Raw genomic sequence first — 24005 nt, 5'->3', positions numbered from 1 at the left:
TTTTCGTCAATACCTCGTAAACGGTGGCCCACAGCAAAAAATTATGTTAAACAGAAAATATCTACATAAAATTTCCTATAAGAAAGGTTATATAACTTTTTTCGCTAGGATCAATTTTTTAGTTAGAAAGTATTTTTAAATAGATATTTGGGCCGTTTTTTGTTGATAACTCAAAAACGGTGGCTCACAGTCAAAAATAATGTTAGACAGAATTAATCTTCATAATATTTCCTACAAGAAAGGTTCTATACGTTTTTTCGCTAGAATCAATATTTTAGTTGGAAAGTATTTTTAAATACATTTCATGGGCAGTTTTTTGTTAATAACTCGAAATCGGTGGCTCACAGCCAAAAATAATGTTATACAGAATTAATCTACATAATATTTCCCACAAGAAAGGTTCTATAACATTTTTCGCTAGAATCAATATTTTAGTTGGAAAGTATTTTTGAATAGATTTCATGGGCCGTTTTTTGTTAATAACTCGATGTGGGGGATATCCCACAGGTCTAACACTATATAGCAGAGATCTATAGCACAAGGAAACCAAGAAAGTGTACACCAGGAATTTATTCAATGTTTACATGAGAACTGTTATTGACCGACTGACTTACAAAACGTAAACAAACATATCAAAGAATCGGTTGCTATACCAAATACAAAATATGACAGTATTCCTTCAACAGCCAGTACTGTGGCCTCTTAGGCACAACTCGATTCTATCGAATATCTCATTATCATTATATTCAATACGCCCCCTTAATGTGCATATTAAAAATAAATTGTAACACAATAAAACATACAAACAAAGTGATATCAAAGAACAACTATTAAAAATGTAAACAATTAACAAGCAATGCCCAAACCGCGCATGCACGTATAATGCTTTTCTCTAGGCAAAGCCTTCGTTAATATGTCGGCGAGCATTGAGTCGGTCGGTAAGTACTTTAACTCAATACTCTTATTGTCCTTTAATATACTTCGCACAAAGTGATACTTTATATCAATATGTTTGGACCGAGAATGAAACATTGGATCGCTCGCAAGACATATTGCCCCCTGATTATCTACATGTAAAGATAATGGTGCATACTTACGTAACCCAATTTCAGTAAGCAAACTGTTCAGGTATATAGCTTCCTTCATTGCCGATGCCAAGCTTATATACTCCGATTGACAAGATGAAGTGCTCACACATCTCTGTTTTTCTGATCTCCAGCTTACACAACCAGCTCCTAACATAAAAACATAACCAGAATAAGAACGCCTATCTATCAAACAACCTCCCCAATCAGCATCCGAATAACCATGCAATGATTTACCTGTCTTTTTGTAAATAAGTCCATATTGTTTCGTATGCTTCAGGTATCTCAAGACACGCTTTGCTGCATTCCAACATTCCTCGTTAGGGCAATCCAGGAATTGACTCAATACAGCCACCGTATTCGTAATATCAGGTCTCGTTCCCGTAGAAAGATACATCAACGAACCTATAATTTCGCGATATGGGTATTGTTCACGCGCACTGCACTTATTCACCGGTTTTTCTATCTTTTGCTTAAATTCCATAGGCGTAGATATCGGTTTACTTTCATTCATATTAAATTTAATTAACAAATCGTCAATATATTTTTGTTGTGACAATTTCATTCCATTGTCAAATCTGTCAAACTCTATGCCTAACATATACTTCGCAATGCCATAATCTTTCAATTCAAACTTTTCGGCCAGTTCTTTTTTGAAATGTTCGATGCATTCACCTCTTTGCGATGCGACGAGTATGTCATCCACATAAATTAATACAAAGAGTTTAGTTTGCGAGTCTATATTTTTAAAATAAAGGCATGGCTCATTTAAAGATGCTTGCAATCCCATGCACTTCAGCTGTTCATCCAGTCTGATGTTCCACTGTCTACCAGCTTGTTTTAGGCCGTACAGCGACCTCTTGAGCTTGCATACATTGCCTCCAGACCTCAGGTCGCATAACAACTTGCTAGCTCTTTCATATATGAATGAACCTGGCTGCTCCAATCGTGTTAAATCTTGCAAACATTCGTCAAGAAGATCTGGTACTTTCATGTATATCTCTTCTTCTAATAATCCATTTAAATATGCCGTATTTATGTCCAACTGATGAATTTCAAGATCCAGTTCCACTGCAAGTGCAACTAATAATCTCACTGAATCAAGTCTAGCGACTGGCGCAAAGGTTTTCTGGTAATCGACGCCGTAACGTTGGCTAAAGCCTTTCGCCACCAGTCTAGCTTTCTTCTTCTCAGTCTTGTCGATATTTAACTTCGTCGTTAAAATATATCGGCAACCAACGACATTTCGGCCCATCGGTTTCTTGACGATATCAAAAGTGTCGTTTTTAATTAAACTTTTGACTTCTGACATTATTGCATCCTTCCATCCTTTTCGCTCGTTACCTGATAAGGCCTCTTTCAGGCTAATCTCGGCAACTCCAACGAAATCTTCGCAGTCTCTATACTCCTCAGTTGACTCAAAGCCTTCTTCCGCAGAAACCTCTGGTTCTATGGCAACTTCTGGCTCTGCGACAATCTCTGGCTCTACGACAACCTCTGGCTCTACGATAACTGTGTTGTATATCTTCCGAGGACGCCCAACATGACCTCTCTCCAGTCGCGGTCGCCCTGGACCTCTCTTCACTATCCTCCCCCCATCAACATGAACTTCATCTTGATGATGATCATGTTGAGATGGTTCTGCGACAGTACCTGGAACATCTGTCATTTGACGGGCTTCAACGGGAATATCCTCTTCTCTCTCGGGTTCAGGATCACGATCACTCGATGACCTTATGTACACATCCTCGTGATCAGAGATCTGTTCTACCGGATTTCCACTAGTCTTAGCCGGATGGAACTCTACATCTACCGATAAAGGTTGATTTGTAGTATTTGTCGATCTTTTCTTATCGATTTCAAACCTTGATCCGTTTCTTTTCTTCACGTTTATCTTCACGTTATGTTTGATTTTTAACTTTTCATTGCATAGTCCATTCGAGCTAGAAAATGGCAACCTACTTATTTTTCCTTTCGCACAAATGTCACAATCATACAATTCAGTTACATCTGACATCTTTAAATTCATGCCAGATTTATTTAAAACTCGGACAAGATCTTTCGCATTTAAATGACCAAGACGTTCGTGCCACGACCATACGTCAACCTTTCGCTCAGAAATCGCTGACACTACACCACAATGTTCCTCGACGTAATATAAATTACCTTTACGATTTGCGACCAGTTTAGTATTACCATAGCTATCTTGAACACTAGCTATATTTTTGTTAAACGTAATGCTATAACCTTGATCGGTAATTTTTGCTACTGAAATCAGGTTACATCGCAAATCCGGAACAAATAATGTATTTGGCAATTGCACTTCAGTTTTAGAACCATTATCACATGAAGAAAATCTAACTGTCCCCTTACCTTGTACGTCTGTGCTCGAATTCGTTGCTAAATTTAGCTTACCGGACAACGGTAGTAATGAAGTACCAAATTTATCTGCATCGTTACACAAATGTGACGTACACCCACTGTCAACGATCCAATTTCCATTCTCGTTCCCAACAGCATTAGCATCTGAAACACAATTGAATGTTACAAAATTGGAATCAACATCATGTAAATCACTTGAGTTCGACACATACTTTGCACTATCATTACGTTGTTCCTTCTTCTTTTGAGTACAATCCGAGGCTTTATGACCGTGTAAATGGCATTTGAAACATTTATAATTGAATTTTGACCTAGCCTGCTCTGGGGCATCACATGCGCGTTGACTTTGCTCTATGCCACTCTTTGGCTTAGAAGATCTCTTTCCTCTTACAAGAAGTGCCTTATCTACACATTCTTTCTGATTTCTGGAATGTTCCTCTTCTAAAATCTTCACTTTCAGTGCGTCTGGCTTTGGCAATGCATCTCTAGATTCTATTGCACATCTAAAATTGTCAAAACTGGACGGTAAACTATACAGAAGCATTATAGATATCAAATCGTCAGGCATTTCAATGTCCATGTCAGATAATTGGCTTATAATGTCGAAAAATCTCATAACATGTTCCCTCAAATCGCCGTTTTCATCCAATTTACGCAGTAACAACTCTTTCAAAAGTGTAGCCTTTTTCGCAGGTCCTTTGGAAGCATGAATATCCTTTAACTTTAGCCATACGTCACGCGATGTCTTGCAACCTCTCAGGTGCCTCAATTCACTCGGAGTTATGGATAAAATTAGGTCAGACTTAGCTTTGGAATCTCCTGTCTCCCATTTCGCTACTTCGGCTTCTCCACTTTCTCCAGCTGGCTTCTTGATACTCCCGTTCACGTATCCCCAGGCGTCGTTCTTTATTAACACTGCTTCTACTTGGATCTTCCACGTCTCATAATTACTCTCGTTGAGTTGGTCAATTTTCACAGTACTACTCATTTCCGCTGAAAATTTCTTCCTTTTACCGTTAACACTATTCTTGGATCGTACGAGGGACCATAACCACTGTGGGGGATATCCCACAGGTCTAACACTATATAGCAGAGATCTATAGCACAAGGAAACCAAGAAAGTGTACACCAGGAATTTATTCAATGTTTACATGAGAACTGTTATTGACCGACTGACTTACAAAACGTAAACAAACATATCAAAGAATCGGTTGCTATACCAAATACAAAATATGACAGTATTCCTTCAACAGCCAGTACTGTGGCCTCTTAGGCACAACTCGATTCTATCGAATATCTCATTATCATTATATTCAATACTCGAAATCGGTGGCTCACAGCCAAAACTAATGTTACACAAAATTAATCTACATAATATTTCCTACAAGAAGGGTTCTATAACATTTTTCGCTAGAATCAATATTTTAGTTGGAAATTATTTTTAAATAGATTTCATGGGCCGTTTTTTGTTAATAACTCGAAATCGGTGGCTCACAGCCAAAACTAATGTTACACAGAATTAATCTTCATAATATTTCCTACAAGAAAGGTTCTATAATATTTTTCGCTAGGATCAATATTTTAGTTGGGAAGTATTTTTAAATAGATTTCATGGGCCGTTTTTTGTAAATACCTCGTAAACGGTGGCCTACAGCTAAATAAAATGTTCACGAGAAAAAAATCTACATAAGATTTCCTACAAGAAAGGTTCTATACGTTTTTCGCTAGAATCAATATTTTAGTTGGAAAGTATTTTGAAATGGGCCGCTTTTTGTTGATAACTCAAAAATGGTGGCGCACAGCAAAAAATAATGGTATACAGAATTAATCGTCATAATATTTCCTACAAGAAAGGTTCTATAAGATTTTTTGATAGGATGAATATTTTAGTTGGAAAATATTTTTAAATAGATTTCATGGGCCGTTTTTTGTAAATACCTCGTAAACGGTGGCCCACAGCTAATTAAAATGTTCACAAGAATAAAATCTACATAAAATTTCCTATAAGAAAGGTTCTATACGTTTTTTCGCTAGTATCAATATTTTAGTTGAAAAGTATTTTGAAATAGATTACATGGGCCGCTTTTTGTTAATAACATCAAAAACGGTGCTCCATTACCAGAAATAATATTAAACAGAAATAATCTATATAATATTTGCTACAAGAAACGTTATGTAAGATTTTTCGTTAGGATCAATATTTTAGTAGGACAGTATTTTAAATAGATTACACGAGCCGTTTTTTGCAAATAACTCGAAAACGGTGGTCCACAGCTAAATCAATCTTCAACGGGAATAACAAACATAAAATTTGCTACAATAAAAGTTTTGTACGTTTTTTCGCTAGGATCAATAATATTTAAATTGATTTATTTATTTTATTTATTTACACAAAGAAAATTACACAGTATGACAGTATACAAAACTAAAGCACCGTGAATTTTAAATAAACATTACAACAAGTAGCACAAAATTAAATATTAAATAAACAGCAAAATCAAAACATTACATACCATAACATAACTAATAAATAACAGATGAAGGCCTAGCATCCAATCCCACACAAAACCTCATGCATTCGTCACGTATAAACGCCCATCTGCTCGCAAGAATATCAACATTAGGTGCCACGTCTAAAAACTCATTCACTATTTGCAGTGCACGAACTAGCGGTCACTTGCGGCAAAACACGGTTCGAGCGGCCGGCACCACCAGTAGGGGTGCCTACATTCACGAAAAGCATATTTCGTCACAGAGGGAACAAATAGACGGACCAGCTGGGATACTAAAACCGGGCAATCTGACTCCCCTTCAAAATACCACATGCAACAGACATCAGCACGACATTACGCCTAACTTCTAACGAGAAGAAACCCAACGTCCCCAAAAGGAATTTTGTTGGGTACAAGAATCGGTAATACCCGTACATTTTTTTATAAAAGAAACGCAAAAATATTTTTTGGACCTTTTCGAGCAGCAGGATGTAGAGCGCTTCATGGGGATTCCAAACGGCCGAGGCTGTCTCAAGCTTACTTCTCACGAGGGCAGTATAAAGAAGCTTTATGTCCCTGGGATTGTCAAATTCTTTGGCGTTGCGGACAACAAACCCAAGCCTGCGGTAACAGTCTGCAGCAAGCATTGTCATGTGCTCATGAAAGTTAAGGTGGGAATCTAAAACAACCCTCAAGTCCCGTATCGATGTGACACGGGCGATGGGTTTCCACCCCAGGAGATACTGCCTACACAGGGGACTACGCGCTTTACAAAAAGTAATAACCGCACAGTTGTCAACATTGAACTGAAGTTTCAGAAGTTTGTTTACAAGACTCAATTCATAAACCCGATCAATATCACTTTGTAAAGATTGTAAGTCAGAATCTTCCTGGACCCTGTAAATTAGTTTCAGGTCGTCAGCATAGAGTAGGCATTGCGCATGCTTAGGCACCAAGGCCAGATCATTGACCATAACACCAAAGAGCAGAGGACCCAGAATAGAGCCCTGACTGACCCCGGAACGGGTGGGGTAGGCACTCGACACAAAGCATCCGTGCTGCACATATTGCCGTCTATCACGTAGATAACTAGCAAAAAGGCAAAGCAGTTTAGGCGAGAAACCAATGCTGCATAATTTGCTTAAGAGTACGTCGTTATCTACGCGATCAAAGGCTTTTTTGAAATCAAAGTACAGCACGTCCACCTGCATCCCTCTATCTAAGTAGCGCGAAACGGAATCAACCAAGGTTAAGAGGCCTTATTCCTAAAGAAGAGCGGTTTTTGCAAAATGTAACATTTTTCATTCAAAACTATAAAGAAACTATACTTAAGTGATTATTAAAAAAAACCGGCCAAGAGCGTGTCGGGCCACGCTCAGTGTAGGGTTCCGTAGTTTTTCGTATTTTTCTCAAAAACTACTGAACCTATCAAGTTCAAAACAATTTTCCTAGAAAGTTTTTATAAAGTTCTACTTTTGTAATTTTTTTCATATTTTTTAAACATATGGTTCAAAAGTTAGAGGGGGGGGATGCACTTTTTTTTCCTTTAGGAGCAATTATTTCCGAAAATATTAATATTATCAAAAAACGATCTTAGTAAACCCTTATTCATTTTTAAATACCTATCCAACGATATATCACACGTTGGGGTTGGAATGAAAAAAAATATCAGCCCCCACTTTATATGTAGGGGGGGTACCCTAATAAAACATTTTTTTCCATTTTTTATTTTTGCACTTTGTTAGCGTGATTGATATACATATTGGTACCAAATTTCAGCTTTCTAGTGCTTACGGTTACTGAGATTATCCGCGGACGGACGGACGGACGGACGGACAGACAGACATGGCGAAACTATAAGGGTTCCTAGTTGACTACGGAACCCTAAAAACTGATAATGTTCCTAAAAGAACATATCTTAAGCTAGTTAATCATAATATAATATTTTAAAATATGTCTTTTTATACTTAAAAGAAATCAGTTTTTTCGGTACACGTTTTCAAATTTCGTAGTGGGATCACTCGTTTAGAATCGTGATTGTGCTGTTAAATATTATGTTATTTGGGGTAATAAATGATCACAATCCTATTTGTTATATCCAGCATGGGAAGCATGGTCGCGCGATAGACGATAAAATCTATCGCGCGACCATGCTCCCCGTGCTGTACGAGGTAATCATAGTTTGACATTTTAAGATTTATTTGAAATGGTGGATAAATAAAATAACCTTCCGTATCTTCCCCATTTTTTCGATAAAAAGAGGTTTACATTATGTATTTTTCCTGCGATTCCTGCATTTATTGTAACTCTTAAATAATATTATCCTAAACTAGAACTTCTTGTTGACATATAAGAAAAAAATTATACATATAGGACATACCTTTCTGTCGACAGTCATTTTTTTAAAGCACCTGAAATTCGAATAAAACACACTGTGTTGATACGGGCCCGCTCACTCCGCTCAGTCTGCGCCGAGCGCTCGTAGACAACGGACTCGCGTTCGATCGTCCGGCGCTCCTTGCTTTCGTAAGTAGCTAGATAGTTCCGAGAAATGCTGTATACTACGACTTAACAAATCTTGATCCCGTGGGTGGCAAACAGGCATACGGTCTTATATATAGCTGCAACCCCACTGATTTCTAACCTCTCCCTATATCTGGAGAACGGCTAAACCGATTTCGACGGTCGAAGTGTCTTTGTATAGAGGGAGCAGGAAGACGTGTGGAAAAAATATGGAATCTGGTCTGCGACTCTTGGGTCAAAAAATGTTGGACGGCCTGGCTAAACGGGGGGAGATATTGGGGGGGTGCTCGACCAAATGTCATAGAAGACCCTGGGCAGTTTTTGAGGCTGCCATTTTTTTTTTCAAAATGGCCGACTTTTTTTTTGTAGATTTTTCAAGTTTATCCTAGAGTGCTCAAATTTTGGTCATAGAATCTCTCTAGGGTCTAGATTAGAATGATATAAAAAATTTTTGAAAAATGCTACAAATGTGAAAAAAAATTCCACTTTTTGTATGGCAACTTTTAAACCGTAAGAGATAGCCGGGGGGTGCTCGATCAAATGTCATACAGGAGCCCCAGTAAAAAAAAGTTGCATCAAAAAAATTCAAAATGGCCGACTTTTTTTTTCAAGTTGGTCCGAGCGCGCTGAAATTTTGCATGCGGCTGTATGGGTCCCTAGAATACAAATGTCAAAAAAATTTTTTCGAAAATCCAAGATGGCCGCCGTTATGGCAAAATAAATTTTTCAAGTATTTTCGCGAACCCGAAGGGCGAGCTTCAGGGTGGGAGGCCGAAGGCCGACCCCGCGGAGGGCCGCAGGAACGGAGCTCACCTTTAGGCTCCCACCCGGGCCAAATCCAAGTAATTTCACTGCGGGCATAAAGTGCTCCCATACAATTTCCTTACAAAAGTGTCTTAAACAAGCGTAACCGGCGGGCCGAAGGCCCGACGGTGGAGCTTCGGAGCCGAGCGAAGGCCGAAGGCCGAGCTCCGCGTAGGGCCTAAGGCCCGGAGCGTCCCTGATCGACTCGCCGGCGGTCCGGGAAGTTGGAAAAATACTTTCCAACTAAAATATTGATCCTAGCGAAAAATATTATAGAATCTTTCTTGTAGGAAATATTATGAAGATTAATTCTGTGAAACATTAGTTTTGGCTGTGAGCCACCGATTTCGAGTTATTAACAAAAAACGGCCCATGAAATCTATTCAAAAATACTTTCCAACTAAAATATTGATTCTAGCGAAAAATGTTATAGAACCTTTCTTGTAGGAAATATTATGTAGATTAATTCTGTATAACATTATTTTTGGCTATGAGCCACCGATTTCGAGTTATTAACAAAAAACGGCCCATGAAATCTATTTAAAAATACTTTCCAACTAAAATATTGATCCTAGCGAAAAATCTTATAGAACCTTTTTTGTAGAAAATATTATGTAGATTAATTCTGTCTAACATTATTTTTGGCTGTGAGCCACCGTTTTTGAGTTATCAACAAAAAACGGCCCAAATATCTATTTAAAAATACTTTCCAACTAAAAAATTGATCCTAGCGAAAAAAGTTATATAACCTTTCTTATAGGAAATTTTATGTAGATATTTTCTGTTTAACATATTTTTTTGCTGTGGGCCACCGTTTACGAGGTATTAACGAAAAACGGAGCATGTAATCGATTAAAAAAACTTTCTTACTAAATTATCCATTTATATATTGATCCTATCGAAAAAACGTACATAACCTTTCTTGTAGGAAATTTTATGTAGATATTTTCTGTTTAACATATTTTTTTGCTGTGGGCCACCGTTTACGAGTTATTTACGAAAAACTAAAAAATTGACTTTCAAGATCGAATAGCAGGGTACGGACCCCACCTCATGTCATGGCATTATTTTTCCATGGCTATTTAGACCCTCATCTTTCACTGGTAAAAATGACAGACTGCCTCAAGAACCTTTTTTGGAATTATTTTTTTTACCACTTTGTACCGTTCTGGCACGGTGAAGGACCCGGCCAAATGATCTGGCATAAATACTATGCGACTTCTGAGGAACTCTATTTTCACTTTTTAATAATTCCAGGTTGCCTCAAACACCTTTTTTGGGCCTCAAAAAATTAAATCTTTAAAAATTCATAGCTCGATAAAGCCCCGCTCCCCAGCTGCCAGACTTGCAGACCTGATGTTGGCTATGATCAGAGAAGCATCTGAGCACCTTTCCAGGTTGCCTCAAGGACCTACTCCAAAATCCTGCCAGCTCTCCGTCTACCACGTGGATAAGTGATAAAATTGGCAGCATGATACGCCGACTGGGGCGCGTCTTACGTCCTTCCTATACAAAATGTACTGAGGAGACGTTTTTTGAATTACATTCAGGCGGCGTGGCGCGGACGTCCGTTGCGCGCCCCGAGACACGCGACGCTCTGATGTGGCCGGTCCCTAGGAAGGACGTAAGACGCGCCCCAGTCGGCGTATCATGCTGCCAATTTTATCACTTATCCACGTGGGTAAAGCATCCGTCACGCTTTAGCAAGTATGTCAGTGTGAGAGTGACAGATGTCTTATCCACGTGGATAAGTGATAAAATTGGCAGCATGATACGCCGGCAGGTGGCGTGGCGGCGGCGGGGCGCGCGCCGCGCCGCGGCGGCGCATCTTACGTCCTTCCTATACAAAATGTACTGAGGAGACGTTTTTTGAATTACATTCAGGCGGCGTGGCGGAGACGTCCGTTGCGCGCCCCGAGACACGCGACGCATAAGTGGGAACGCTGGCTTAGGAGGGCGCTGTTATTCTGATGTCTGTGGTCACAGTTCAGTGTGCGTACTGTGCGTAGCCTAATGCCCAAACGCTTCGCGATTATTATGAAGAAAATGGTTCTTATGAAATTCCGCAACATGGCGTCAGTCATACATTTCTGGTCAGGCCCCGTAGCCGAATGGCATTTCTACGACGCGAAACGAAAACGAAACGCCGCGGAAGGTATTCTGGCTCTGTCGCGCCAATCCGCAAGAGCGATAAAGATAGCTATCTACGAGCGTTTCGTTTCGTGGGCGTTTGTGCCATTCGGCTACGTACCCTGGCTTTAGCTGTCTGTTTATAATAAATAATAAAATTATTAAGTATCGTTTTTGTAACTTACTTGTTATAGACGAGAACAGTATTTTCGGCGCATTCACAAAGGAGATAGACGCCGTTATACGTCCGAACATTCACAATCCGGAAAAGACGGGGCATCTGGAAGTGACAACGCCGAGGGTAAGTTATTTATACTAATTTACAGTCGTTGTAGTAAGACCCCGTCTTCGCTCGCTTTAGAAAGAGACAAAAAGTTGCCTATGTCACTCTTCATCCCTTCAACTATCTCCACTTACAAAATCACGTCAATTCGTCGCTCCGTTTTGCCGTGAAAGTCGGACAAACAAACAGACACACACTTTCCCATTTATAGCATTATAATATTGAGTAGTATTGATAACTATTCCACAAATCGATAGCATAAATAGTAGTACTCGAGATTTTTAATACCTAATGTCACAAACAGCCGGACAAAGTCCCTCCATAATGGTCCCTTTTATACCTTTTTGGTACAGAACTCTAAAGAATTATGCATAGTGATAGACAGCCGGCCAAGAGAGTCCACTGAACATTTTAGATCAATTGAGTGGCTATAGTAACGAATATCAAGTGAAACTGTAAAGATTTTGTGTTAATTAGCACGGGACTTACAAATAGTGCGATATCCCACGGCCTGCTATTTTATCGTCTATCGCGCGACCATGCTTCCCGTGCTGGTTTGTTCTTATCTATTTATTTATTCGTATGACGCATTTTACATAAACTTTCAAACAATATGTAGCTAGAATTATAAGTCCACATTCAGGGTCTCAAGTCACGAGATTGCGTCAGGTGTTAATTTAAACAGGTCTTCCAGAGGGCCTGGGAAATCATGCAGAGGGCAGCGCTGTATAATGTGCTCAATGTTCTTATCTAGAAGATGATGTCTATAACGGCATTGGGAGACTCGGGACATAGAATTATCACCCATGCCAACTACAAGTTTGTATATGAGTTACGCGTTACGGAAATTGCCTGTCAGCCTAATAGGCATCCATTTCAATTCATTTCCTAAGGCTCGCTAATTTAACACACTACATTCCATATCTTAACCTTTAACTGCCAGCATCTTACATCGAGCATGCTCCTGTCACCGCCGGTGTGAAGTTATCAGCTACATCGGGGAAATGAGCTGGATATTGTGTACATTTAGACCCAGAGCCCAGGCCCGCCAGACCTTCCTCAAATTCTCAAGGATGAAACTTTGGGACAATGTAGAGTTCATATCGGCGGTTAATGTGTGCATATTTTCTAGTTCGGCCCATCGGCCAATTTTTTGCTATCAAGTGATGAAGGTGAAAAAAAAAGTGCTTACTTTCCTTAAATTCTCAAGGCTGATTTTTATATATGTGTTAGAGCACGTTGTTAGAAATTGGTTATCATCAATGCCAGACCGTTCCCGCCGGCCATAACTTTTACCAGACGCGACAAAGTTGGCAAAAAACGACTCTAACTTACCTCATTTTCTCAAGCCTGATTTTGATATATGATACGCAGGGACCTATAACTAGACCGTTTGTAAGCAGCCAGACCAATCGGATGGACCCAACCATCCGCCAGACCGACTTAAAGTTTCGATATGAGCATTAGTAGAATTGAAATATTCCGGGTCTATAAAAGCAAAAAACTTGAATTTTCTACATTAAGCTACGTGTATATTGTATACTTGACGTAATAAGTCTCTATTATAATTATAACCCGTGTAGGGGATGAATATTCAAAATGAACGTTCAACAACTTTCTTGCATTATTCAACGATTATGCTTTTGTAAAAAAGTATAAAATAAATTTAAATATATTCGATGTAGATTATTATTCTATCTTATATTGTAATAATTAGTATATGCCATATTTATACATAGTGTGAGGTCCCTCGCCCACAAATTAAAAAGGATCGATCTTAAAACTAATTTTAAACCACCTTGTTCGACGACCGAAAAAAAAGTTTAATTTACTTTTCTTCTTTTATTTATAATAAAATACACATGTAGTTACGCAGTGTAAATAAAATTCATAGCTTAAAATTAGTCTTGCACCACATATAAACTTTCATTTTTTTATTTCCTTAGAAGTAAAATTTTTTAAAGTCGCTTATTACGTCAAGTATACAATATACACGTAGCTTAATGTAGAAAATTCAAGTTTTTAGCTTTTATAGACCCGGAATATTTCAATTCTACTTATGCTCATATCGAAACTTTAAGTCGGTCTGGGGGATGGTTGGGTTCATCCGATTGGTCTGGCTGCTTACAAACGGTCTAGTTACAGGTCCCTGCGTATCATATATCAAAATCAGGCTTTGAGAAAATGAGGTAAGTTAGAGTCGTTTTTTACCAACTTTGTCGCGTCTGGTAAAAGTTATATTTATAATAAAATACACATGTACTTACGCAGTTTAAATAAAATTCAGAGCTTAAAATTAATCTTGCACCACATATAAACTTTCATTTTTTTATTTCCTTAGAAGTAAAATTTTTGAAAGTCGCTTATTACGTCAAGTATACAATATACACGTAGCTTAATGTAGAAAATTCAAGTTTTTAGCTTTTATAGACACGGAATATTTCAATTCTACTAATGCTCATATCGAAACTTTAAGTCGGTCTGGCGGATGGTTGGGTCCATCCGATTGGTCTGGCTGCTTACAAACGGTCTAGTTATAGGTCCCTGCGTATCATATATCAAAACCAGGCTTGAGAAAATGAGGTAAGTTAGAGTCGTTTTTTGCCAACTTTGTCACGTCTGGTAAAAGCTATGGCCGGCGGAAACGGTCTGGCATTGATGATAACCAATTTCTAACAACGTGCTCTAACACATATATAAAAATCAGCCTTGAGAATTTAAGGAAAGTAAGCACTTTTTTTTCACCTTCATCACTTGATAGCAAAAAATTGGCCGATGGGCCGAACTAGAAAATATGCACACATTAAACGCCGATGTGAACTCTACATTGTCCCAAAGTTTCATCCTTGAGAATTTGAGGAAGGTCTGGCGGGCCTGGGCTCTTGATCTAATTAGTCTAGGACGGTTAAAAGATTAATGGTTGTTGTTGTTACTGATCTAAAGCATCAAATCAAATAGGTACTTATTCTTACCCCACAGAAATCTGATAGAATTCTAGTTATCAACTGTCTATTTAACATTCAAAGCTTTCACCTTTTGAACACTAATTAAAATTATATTTTATTTAAAACTAAGTTTTACGAATTAATACAAAATATAATATATAAAATCTTACACTACTGTCAACTTGATTATTTATGACTTTGACATATATATCAATCCTCCATGCGTATTTATGTCAATAACGTCAATAATGATTAGCTTGTAGGAAAAATCGTAGGATGGTCGTAGGTTTTGTCAACATGATTAAGTAATTTATGTATTTAAATAGAGCCGGTGGTTATTAGTACTTGTATTCGTTAAAATTTAAAGCCGTCAACTTGATACAACTTTGTATGACTCCTAGCAGTCCTAGCTAAAGCCTGACCGAATATATGATTATTGTCAGGAGGATGCTGTTATTATGATGTATGGGCACAGAATACATATTATTAATAGTACAAGTAGTACGGGGTCACAGTTCAGTTTAGTATGAACAAAGATATTTAACTCCGTATAGACGGATAAAGTCTAAGAAAAAACCGTAAGGACAGTGTCGGGAAGGCCGTCTACCCAGAAAGACCGTCCACTGAATATAACTTTTGTATTTATATATCTATCACTTCTTACACATCCAAAAGTATATCAGTTTTTCATCCTTAATCCATTGGTCTTCAATAGATATCCCTAGGACGAACACTAGTTAACAAAAAAAATTTAAAATTAAATAGAAACAGTTGGAATATTTGTGCATTATGTGTGTATATGTAACGTAGTAATTTAATCTTGATTCGTGTTTCGAACTCGACCATCGTGTTCAACATGGTTACGCAAAAATTTAAAATTAAATAGAAACAGTTGGAATATTTGTGCATTATGTGTGTATATGTAACGTAGTAATTTAATCATCGTTCTTCCTGTCTAGTACAATTAATTGCTCTTAAAACGCGTTCAATTTATTGTTTTATGTCCTGAAATATGTAACTTCGAAATTGTGCCTAGTCGGAAAGACCGGCATACAACCCGGCATATAAGAGAAAGGCACCTTTTTTAGGCTTTATGGGAAATAAGTCGAGTTCAAACGGGTGTTGTAGGTATTTTATTAAACTTTCTCCAATTTACCCGAAACATATTATCGGTCTGAATACTAAGTAATAATAGTTACAAATTTACTCTATTATTTTTCTATTATTTATGCCATAAAAATATTGATTTATTTATGTTCAATAATTGCGAAATAAACGAATTAAAATATTTAAGAGACGTAGAATTTCAATTTAGTCTAAAATGTATAAAGTTTTATTAGACATGCCTTAAACATATTACAACAATACCTAAAATACATTAAACTGTATTTTTAATTTATTTATTGACGACCGGTTTGGCCTAGCGCGTAGTGACCCTGCCTGCTAAGCCGCGGTCCCGGGTTCGAATTCCGTAAGGGCATTTATTTTTGTGATAAGCACAAACATTTTGTTCCTGAGTCATGGATGTTTTCTATGTATGTATTTATCTATATAAGTAAGTATATCGTCGCCTAGCACCCAATACAATCTTTGCTTAGTTTGGGGCTAGGTTGATCTGTGTAAAGTGTCCCCCAATATTTATTTATTTATTAACAAACTCGTAGGTACGTTTGCTGGTTTTAAAGTAATACTTACTACCAGTTAGCATAAAGCATTACGCTGTATCTCGCAAAAGGTCGTATTAGTGGCGGTAAAAGCGTCTCAGTTACCAAGTTCTGCAAACGTATCGCCTCACCCGAACTTTGTTGAGATATCGAGGCGCGTATCAACCACGTATTCCTAGTTCCTACTACACTGTTTGATCCCATTGTGAATATCCATACAAATTTAATAAGTAAGTAAATGGAAAAGTGAATGTGTGTCTGTTTGTTTGGCCGTCTTTCACAACAACACGAAGCGACGAATTGACGTGATTTTTAAGTGGAGATAGTTGAAAGGATTCTTTTTCTTCTTGTTAGGGGCTATGTAAGGCTTCGTAGCGCCTTATTGTATCAATGCGACCATTCCTGGGTGGCTAGCCGAATGGCACAATCGCTCACTAAACGCTCACGAAACGAAGCGCTAGTAGATATCTATCTCTATCGCGCTTGCGTATTGGCGCGACAGAGCCAGCGGCGTATCGCTTTCGTTTGGCGTCGGAGAAATGCCATTCGGCTACGGGGCCAGATCTATTGTGATCGGAAGTTGAAGGGATGGAAAGTGACATAAGGTGCATTAGGGTTAATTACGAAGTCGTCTAATTTCGAAAGTCGCATAAATATCACCATTATTTATTTATTTATCATATCAAGATTCCCCTTTCGAAATCACCCGAGCTCTGTCATCGAAATTACCGGATAATTTCGAATGACAGAAATGCTCTCAAATGATATGATGAAAATAATGGTGATTTTTATGTGACTTTCGAAATTAGACGACTTTTGTAATGCACCTTAGGCCGTTTTCACATTATCCGATCCGATATCGGATGTCGGAAGGATTTCAATGAAAAAAATTCAAGATTGCGCCTGTAATGTATGGGATATCGGTCCTACATCCGATAACGGATCAGATAATGTAAAAACGCACTTAGGCTACTTTCCTATCTACCCGGCTTCTTCCTTCCCATTCCTTCTTCCCTAAAATGGTGAGAGTTTGTATGAAGTATTCCCCAATTTTCGAATTTCACGCGAGCGAAGCGGGCAAAAGCTAGTATGGCTATATATCTAATAGTTATATGGTGGTTTCAGTTAAAGCGGGGAGACGATGACGGAGCGGATGTGCTGACGACGGACTCGCCATACTTACCTATGACGACCACAGAGGACACAGATTGGCTCACCCACCCCCCCGACGTGCAGGTGAGATAACGCGTGGTATAATGTTAACTGGGTCGCCGATACTCGTTACTTTTGAAGACAGATAACATACAAGCCTTTAAGAGGCTTTATACCGCTCACGAATATTATTTAAATAGTACCTAATTTTTCATTGTGATGTAACTAGGGTTTCAAATAGAAAAAAAACTGTTTTTTTTTCTAATTATGGTTTTTTTTCAGATGAAGAAGAAAAAACCGTATAACTGCTTTGCAAATTTTGAAATTTCGTACTTTAGAAAAAAAAAGCATATTCCAAAAAAACTGTTTTTTCATGTTTTTTTTTTTTCAAGCCAGAAACAAAACCGTTTTTTTTTTGCAACCCTAGATGTAACGTACATAAATCATAATATTTTGTCCCTGTTACACATACAATTTAGATGTAGGTACATTACTGACTTTATAGGGAGAAATCTCAACTCAACAATCACTCGAAATTGACGAAATTTTAAAACGGTTTTTTCCACGTTATATTAAGTTACTACACGCAATAAATTCAAGTATTGGCACTTTTACTTGCTCTAATTAAGATTAAAGTATTATATATGTATATCCGACAGTTAGTTAAAATCTATACTAATATTATAAATGGGAAAGTGTGTGTGTCTGTTTGTTTGTCCATCTTTCACGGCAAAACGGAGCGACGAATTGACGTGATTTTTTAATTGGAGATCGTTGAAGGGATGGAGAGTGACATAGGCTACTTTTTATCTCTTTCTAACGCGAGCGAAGCCGCGGGCAAAAGCTAGTTACCTATACTTTCTTCATAATTTGAATTGAAATATTTTTTCAAGGTGTAAATGCGTTTTCACATTATCCGATCCGATATTGGATGTAGGAAGGAATTCAAAGGAAAAAATCAAAGATGGCGGCTTAAATATATGAGATATCGGTCCTACAGCCGATATCGGGTCGGATAATGAGAAAACGCACTAAAGCCTCTTAAACTGTAAAGGTTGTGTATGTAGTAGCACAGCAAAGTGAAGTAGGTACTGAAGTTTACTTAATTATTATCGTAGTTTTTCCTTAGAATTTGAATGAAAACAGAAACATAATATATTTCATAACATAATATTATTATATCTTATAAATCCACGTGACCCTTACTCTTGAATTAGAGAACTTGAAGTTGTTGTTTACAGGTATTTAATTTTTTTTTATTGCAAAGTCAATAAGTTATGAACAAACAAATGGCAATCAAAATTCCCTGTAATTCCTTGTTTGTGAAACATTCGACAAGTTTTAAGAAAGTCTGCGGTTTAATGACTTCTTTGGAGTTTCTAGCGAATAACAATTTTTTTTGGATAGGATAGGAATACCAGTTTTCAAGGATCACCATCGGTAGACTATGCCCTTGTAAATAAGGATTACAAAATATGTACTAAATGTACAGCTAACAGTGTTGCTGATGGTACCTACCTACTCAGATATTTAGGTACGTGATTGTAATTATAAATTTTGTTTATTTTCTCTAAATTAATTGGAAATACATGTGGGCAAAGTTTAAGCCAGAGCACATTTGAGTCAATTTTCATAATGTATTCTTCAAAGTAGTCAAGAGACCTTTTCTGTGTCCAGGGAAACTCGTCCTACTACCTGCCCGATTACGACTACACTTACATGGGCCCGCGGGGCTACCCGGGCCCCCCGGGGCCTCAGGGCCCGAGGGGACCTAAGGGGGAACCGGGCAAACCAGGAGCGGAGGGCCAGCAGGGTTTCCCTGGCGCGCCGGGTCACGTTTTTGTTATACCGGTAAGTAATATGATTACGACTACACTTACATGGACCCGCAGGGCTACCCGGGCCCCCAGGGGACCTAAGGCGGAACTGGGTAAACCAGGGGCGGTGGGCCAGCATCAACAAGTCTTCCCTGGAGCGCCGGGTCACGTTTTTGTTATACCGGTAAGTAAATGGTACAGTCAAGTCTAAAAATATGTATCGAAAAAATTTATGGGATATATTTTTGAGTAAGATGTGTACACCCATATTTTTACACTTAACTGTAACATTGTGCAACGTGGAGCGGAAGTTGAATATTGCTAACGAGAGTATAAGTTAAATCGCGACGGCTTGCAAGATCGATTTAAAAACTTGAGTTTGCAATATTCTTACGCCCCAAGTTACACACAGTGTGTTTCATTACACTTGCAATATAAAAAATATATTTAAAAAATCGCGAAGCGTCTGGTTGAGGTAACTGGTGACCGAAGAGCTGGCGACTTCCTCGCACAACGTATCAGCATTGCGATACTGCGAGGAAATGTCGCCAGTATCCTTGGTACAATGCCTCAAGGGCCTATTTTAGACATTAGCTAGCTTTTAAGTTTAGTAACGTCTTAGTTTCTAATATAATTATGTAAATATGTTCATGTAAATAAAGAGATATAAGCCAAAAAAAATAAAAATAAGTTAAATACGGTACTAGAAATTTCATAAGTCCCTAGGGATAACGATCATTTTATAACTCCCGCTCCACATGCGTGCAATAGCATATTTAGTATGAGAGTGTGATGTAATATTACTTTTTAAATAAATTCATTCAGCATTACACTACACTCGTAGCGAAACATCGTAGACGATAACGCTTTCCGCTACGCGGCAAAAACTCACAGCGGCGGCGTAGAGGCAACGAGGCCTATTCGAACTACCTACACGCCTACACGGGCATTTAAGAATATTCTAATCATGTTATTGAAATAACTTAAATCGTGTTCATTAAAAACACTCCCTTAAGTCGTGCATGTTGTGATTGATCACAATGATCACCATTTGTGAGTGTGCACTGGAAAACGTCCCACTTTGTCGATTGCTATAGCTGCTTTGTCAGTTTATTTATATAAAGATAATTACAAGTACATCTCGCCTAAATTGTAACCGACAAAAAAATGGGACGTTTTACTAAACACACTCACATTTGGAAATCATCTCATTCGCATTCTCAATCACACAGTCTGAGTAACTTATCAAATTAACTTCTGGCATGTTACATATTATATTGTCCATTGATAATATGAGTTATAATACATAATTATCTACTAAATGCAAGTACTATCTCTTACAAACGATGCTCAAAACGATAATGATATTGATATTCAGTTGAGAGTTCGGTCAAAGCTTTTAACGTCATTGTTGATACGTTAAGAGTTATCCATACTAATTTTATAAATGGGAAAGTGTGTGTGTCTGTTTGTTTGTCCGTCTTTCACGGGGAAACGGAGAACCGAATTGACATGATTTTTTAAGTGGAGATAGATGAAGGGATAGAGAGTGACATAGGCTACTTTTTGTCTCTTTCTAACGCGAGCGAAGCCGCGGGCAAAAGCTAGTATATTATATATATTGAAGTGCGGGGGGCGAGGGGCGACTCGAGTTAAAACCCAGTGGTACTAATAATCACTTATTACACAGCTGGGGTAGGTGCAGTGCACGTTTCGCAGGTGCAGCGTTCCTTTCAGACAACTCAGCTCTTAAACTAGGTTATTATCCCAGGTAAGAACCTCTTTTTGACACATAACAGCGTCCACAAAACGTAAACTCGCGCAACCTAATGAAATTTTAAATAAAATCCAGTAATAATATTTAAAAAAATCAAGTGCTTAAAAACAATATTTCGCTTAGGTACTTTGAACATAATGTAACACATGTTACATTTTTGCGGATCTTCGTTAGTGAGTATTTTACGATATTAATTTATCACGCAGGATTTACTTATTATGTCATTTATCATTCATTTTTATTTTTAAACTAGTGCTGTGGCAGAGTCTGTCATTTCGATTCAAATGACATTTCAGTAAGTTGATAGAAATCGTACATTTGTGTAAGCGCCTCCTTGTACATAGGGCCTAATTGATTCAACCAATTCGTAAATAATCGCTAGATTTGGCAAACGATACGTCATAGCCACATCGCAACATACTTCAAAACAAACGTGTCAAAAATGTGAACTTACAAATCCGGGACTATACCTCTAGGTCAATAGGTGTGCATTTTGGTTAATCCCTGCCACGAAAGTCCGCGGTCGAGGCCGGAGGGTCATGATTCTACGTTCACCAAACGATAGCGTGTTCTATCTTCCGAATGTTCTGTGTGTTAGCGCCATCTATTGGTGCACAGCGGAAATATTATGCAAGGCGCAGATGCTGCACTACACCCAACGTGTGGTGCGTGTATTTCGATATTACTAGCGCCATCTGTTGTTGTGTGGCGGTACTGGCGGTAGTGGTGTCACAATATTTTAATGTTTTATACACTATAATACGCTTGAAACTAATCACTGTTGCTTTATTAGTTAATTCCATAAAGGGAGCTTAAAAAGAACACCGAGTAAAAAAGAAAAAGATGAAAATAGGCTGGATAAGAATCGGCCCCTCGTAGCCATTTTTAGCATGCGAGTGCTACACTAGCACGGCGTAGCGCTTACCTCGCTAAAATCATAAGTAGGAGGGGAAACTCTAGTAGCACAACTAAGGCGACATGCGAACTAAAATAGATGTAGGGTTCCCTTCGTATTTTTCCGGAAACGTTCGTATTTGTCACACTAGTTCAGTCAATGTCAGTACATCTTGTACTGAGACTGGCTGAAATAGCATGACACGTTCGTACGTTTCCGTAACAATACGAAGGCAATTCTTTCCGCACTACATCTGTTCTGTAGGTACACCCGTGGTACACTCGCTATCAAAAATATGGAAACGGGCGGACGGTCAAAAATATCTGAGCATTAATAGTATTTTATACGATCGTGATATAATCATAGCTGGGCACCGTTAATCAAATAGTTAACTTCGATAATCGTTAATCCGTTACTTAAAAAGTTAACTTCGTTAATCGTTAAAGCGTTACATTTCGGTAGATTTAACGGAAGTTAAAGTTAATCGATAATCCGTTAACACGTCATAAAAATAGGACTTGACTGTAGGTATTATGTATTTCTATTTACCACATTTCTATATCCACTAAAAACCATTAACACTTTCGCTACCAAGAACCCGACTGTCGGGTACACCGCTCGTAGAAGCGTAGCCGATTACATGGGTTTCCCCGTATGTAGCGAAAATGTCGTAGCGCCGCGTAGAGCCCGGTTTCGAAAGTGTTAAAACCTGTGATGCCAATCGGCAAAAAACCGGAATGTAATAATTACGGTCTCTTCGGGCTTTTACTGCTGTTGATTGGCTAAATCCTAGGTTTTACTTCGGATTGGTAATTATTGGATCATTCATGCGGTCGCGATTGTGGTGCGTCGGTTCTATAGATTAAGATTTAAGATGACAACTCGATGCTGTGGGCCACGATAACTTGGTAGAGTGATCTAAGGCCCGCGCCGGACTCTAACTCGATGCGTCGGTTGCGCGATTTGTCTGCCATGCCTGATGATTGCACTCTATTCTCAGGTTAGTGATCGATCTAGCACGCCTAATAAGATTTAGAAAATCTCGAATAAGTGATCCAAAGTCGCCAATTGGTCTTTTATAACCGACGGATCTACTTTTACCGATAAATCCCAGGTTTTGCCGTACTACGGGCTTTTACAGTTGCAGTAAGGACGTGGTTTACGCGGCGCAGCGAGCCGCTTGGGGTGCTGGATTAACGATTAACGGACTCGATGAAATTTAACGGAAGTTAACGAATCCGTTAACATTTTTTAAAGTTAACTTAAAAGTTAATCCGTTAATCGAAATGTTAACTTCGTTAATTAACGATTAACGGATTAACGAGTTAATGCCCAGCTATGGATATAATACACAGCTTTTCAGTCGAGTACCATGTTTAGGCCACGAAGCTTGCTGAGTGGCCTAATAGTAAGGTACGAGAGTGAAAAGCTTAATTATATTACTATTGTATACAATACTTATTCTACGATTCATCATCTTCATCATCAATGGACAGAAATATCATCATTCATGCAAGTTAAAATTAATATTAATAGCGTCGTTCACCGTTGTATCAACATCGAATTACCTAGCAACCAATTGTTTGTAATAACCGTTTCTGATTGGCCGATAACGCGACAGATAAAAAAAAATTGTTTCCGATGCAGAACAATTTGCCAGGTATCGCAAATTAGTATAGAAATTGTATGAAGTTCTATTTTTGAAATTATTATAGTTAACTAAAGTCAACTATAATGAGATTATTATAGTTGAGTTGGAGCTGCCATAGAGTATCCAACACTGAAAAGTTAGCACTTAGGCTCCCCACAGACAGTCTTAAAAATTCATAATCTTAAAAAAAACTTGTATGCAATCTGACAGTTCAAACTGACACTGACAAGACACTGACAGATCTGAACTGTCAGATTGCATACAAGTTTTTTTTTAAGATTATGAATTTTTAAGACTGTCTGTGGGGAGCCATATAGTTTAGTCTGTGGTGTCCTAATTGACATATTACAGTCGACGAGTAGAAAAAAGCGTTTTCAGATTATACGGCTCGATATCGAATGTAAA

General features: G+C 38.2%; 1 protein-coding gene across 1 annotated transcript in view; it reads left to right on the top strand.

Annotated features, from left to right (window-relative positions):
* LOC125241853 (collagen alpha-1(I) chain-like) overlaps nucleotides 1-24005 on the top strand; it is a 74981-nt gene that overhangs the window by 28949 nt on the left and 22027 nt on the right. Inside the window, 3 exon segments of the mRNA XM_048150532.1 lie at nucleotides 11611-11717; nucleotides 17434-17544; nucleotides 19138-19311. Coding sequence (XP_048006489.1) covers nucleotides 11611-11717; nucleotides 17434-17544; nucleotides 19138-19311 — 392 coding nt within the window.

This window comes from Leguminivora glycinivorella, chromosome Z (genome assembly GCF_023078275.1).
Source record: "Leguminivora glycinivorella isolate SPB_JAAS2020 chromosome Z, LegGlyc_1.1, whole genome shotgun sequence".
NCBI classification, from domain to species: domain Eukaryota; kingdom Metazoa; phylum Arthropoda; class Insecta; order Lepidoptera; family Tortricidae; genus Leguminivora; species Leguminivora glycinivorella.
This window is presented reverse-complemented; position numbering and strand designations above follow the sequence as displayed.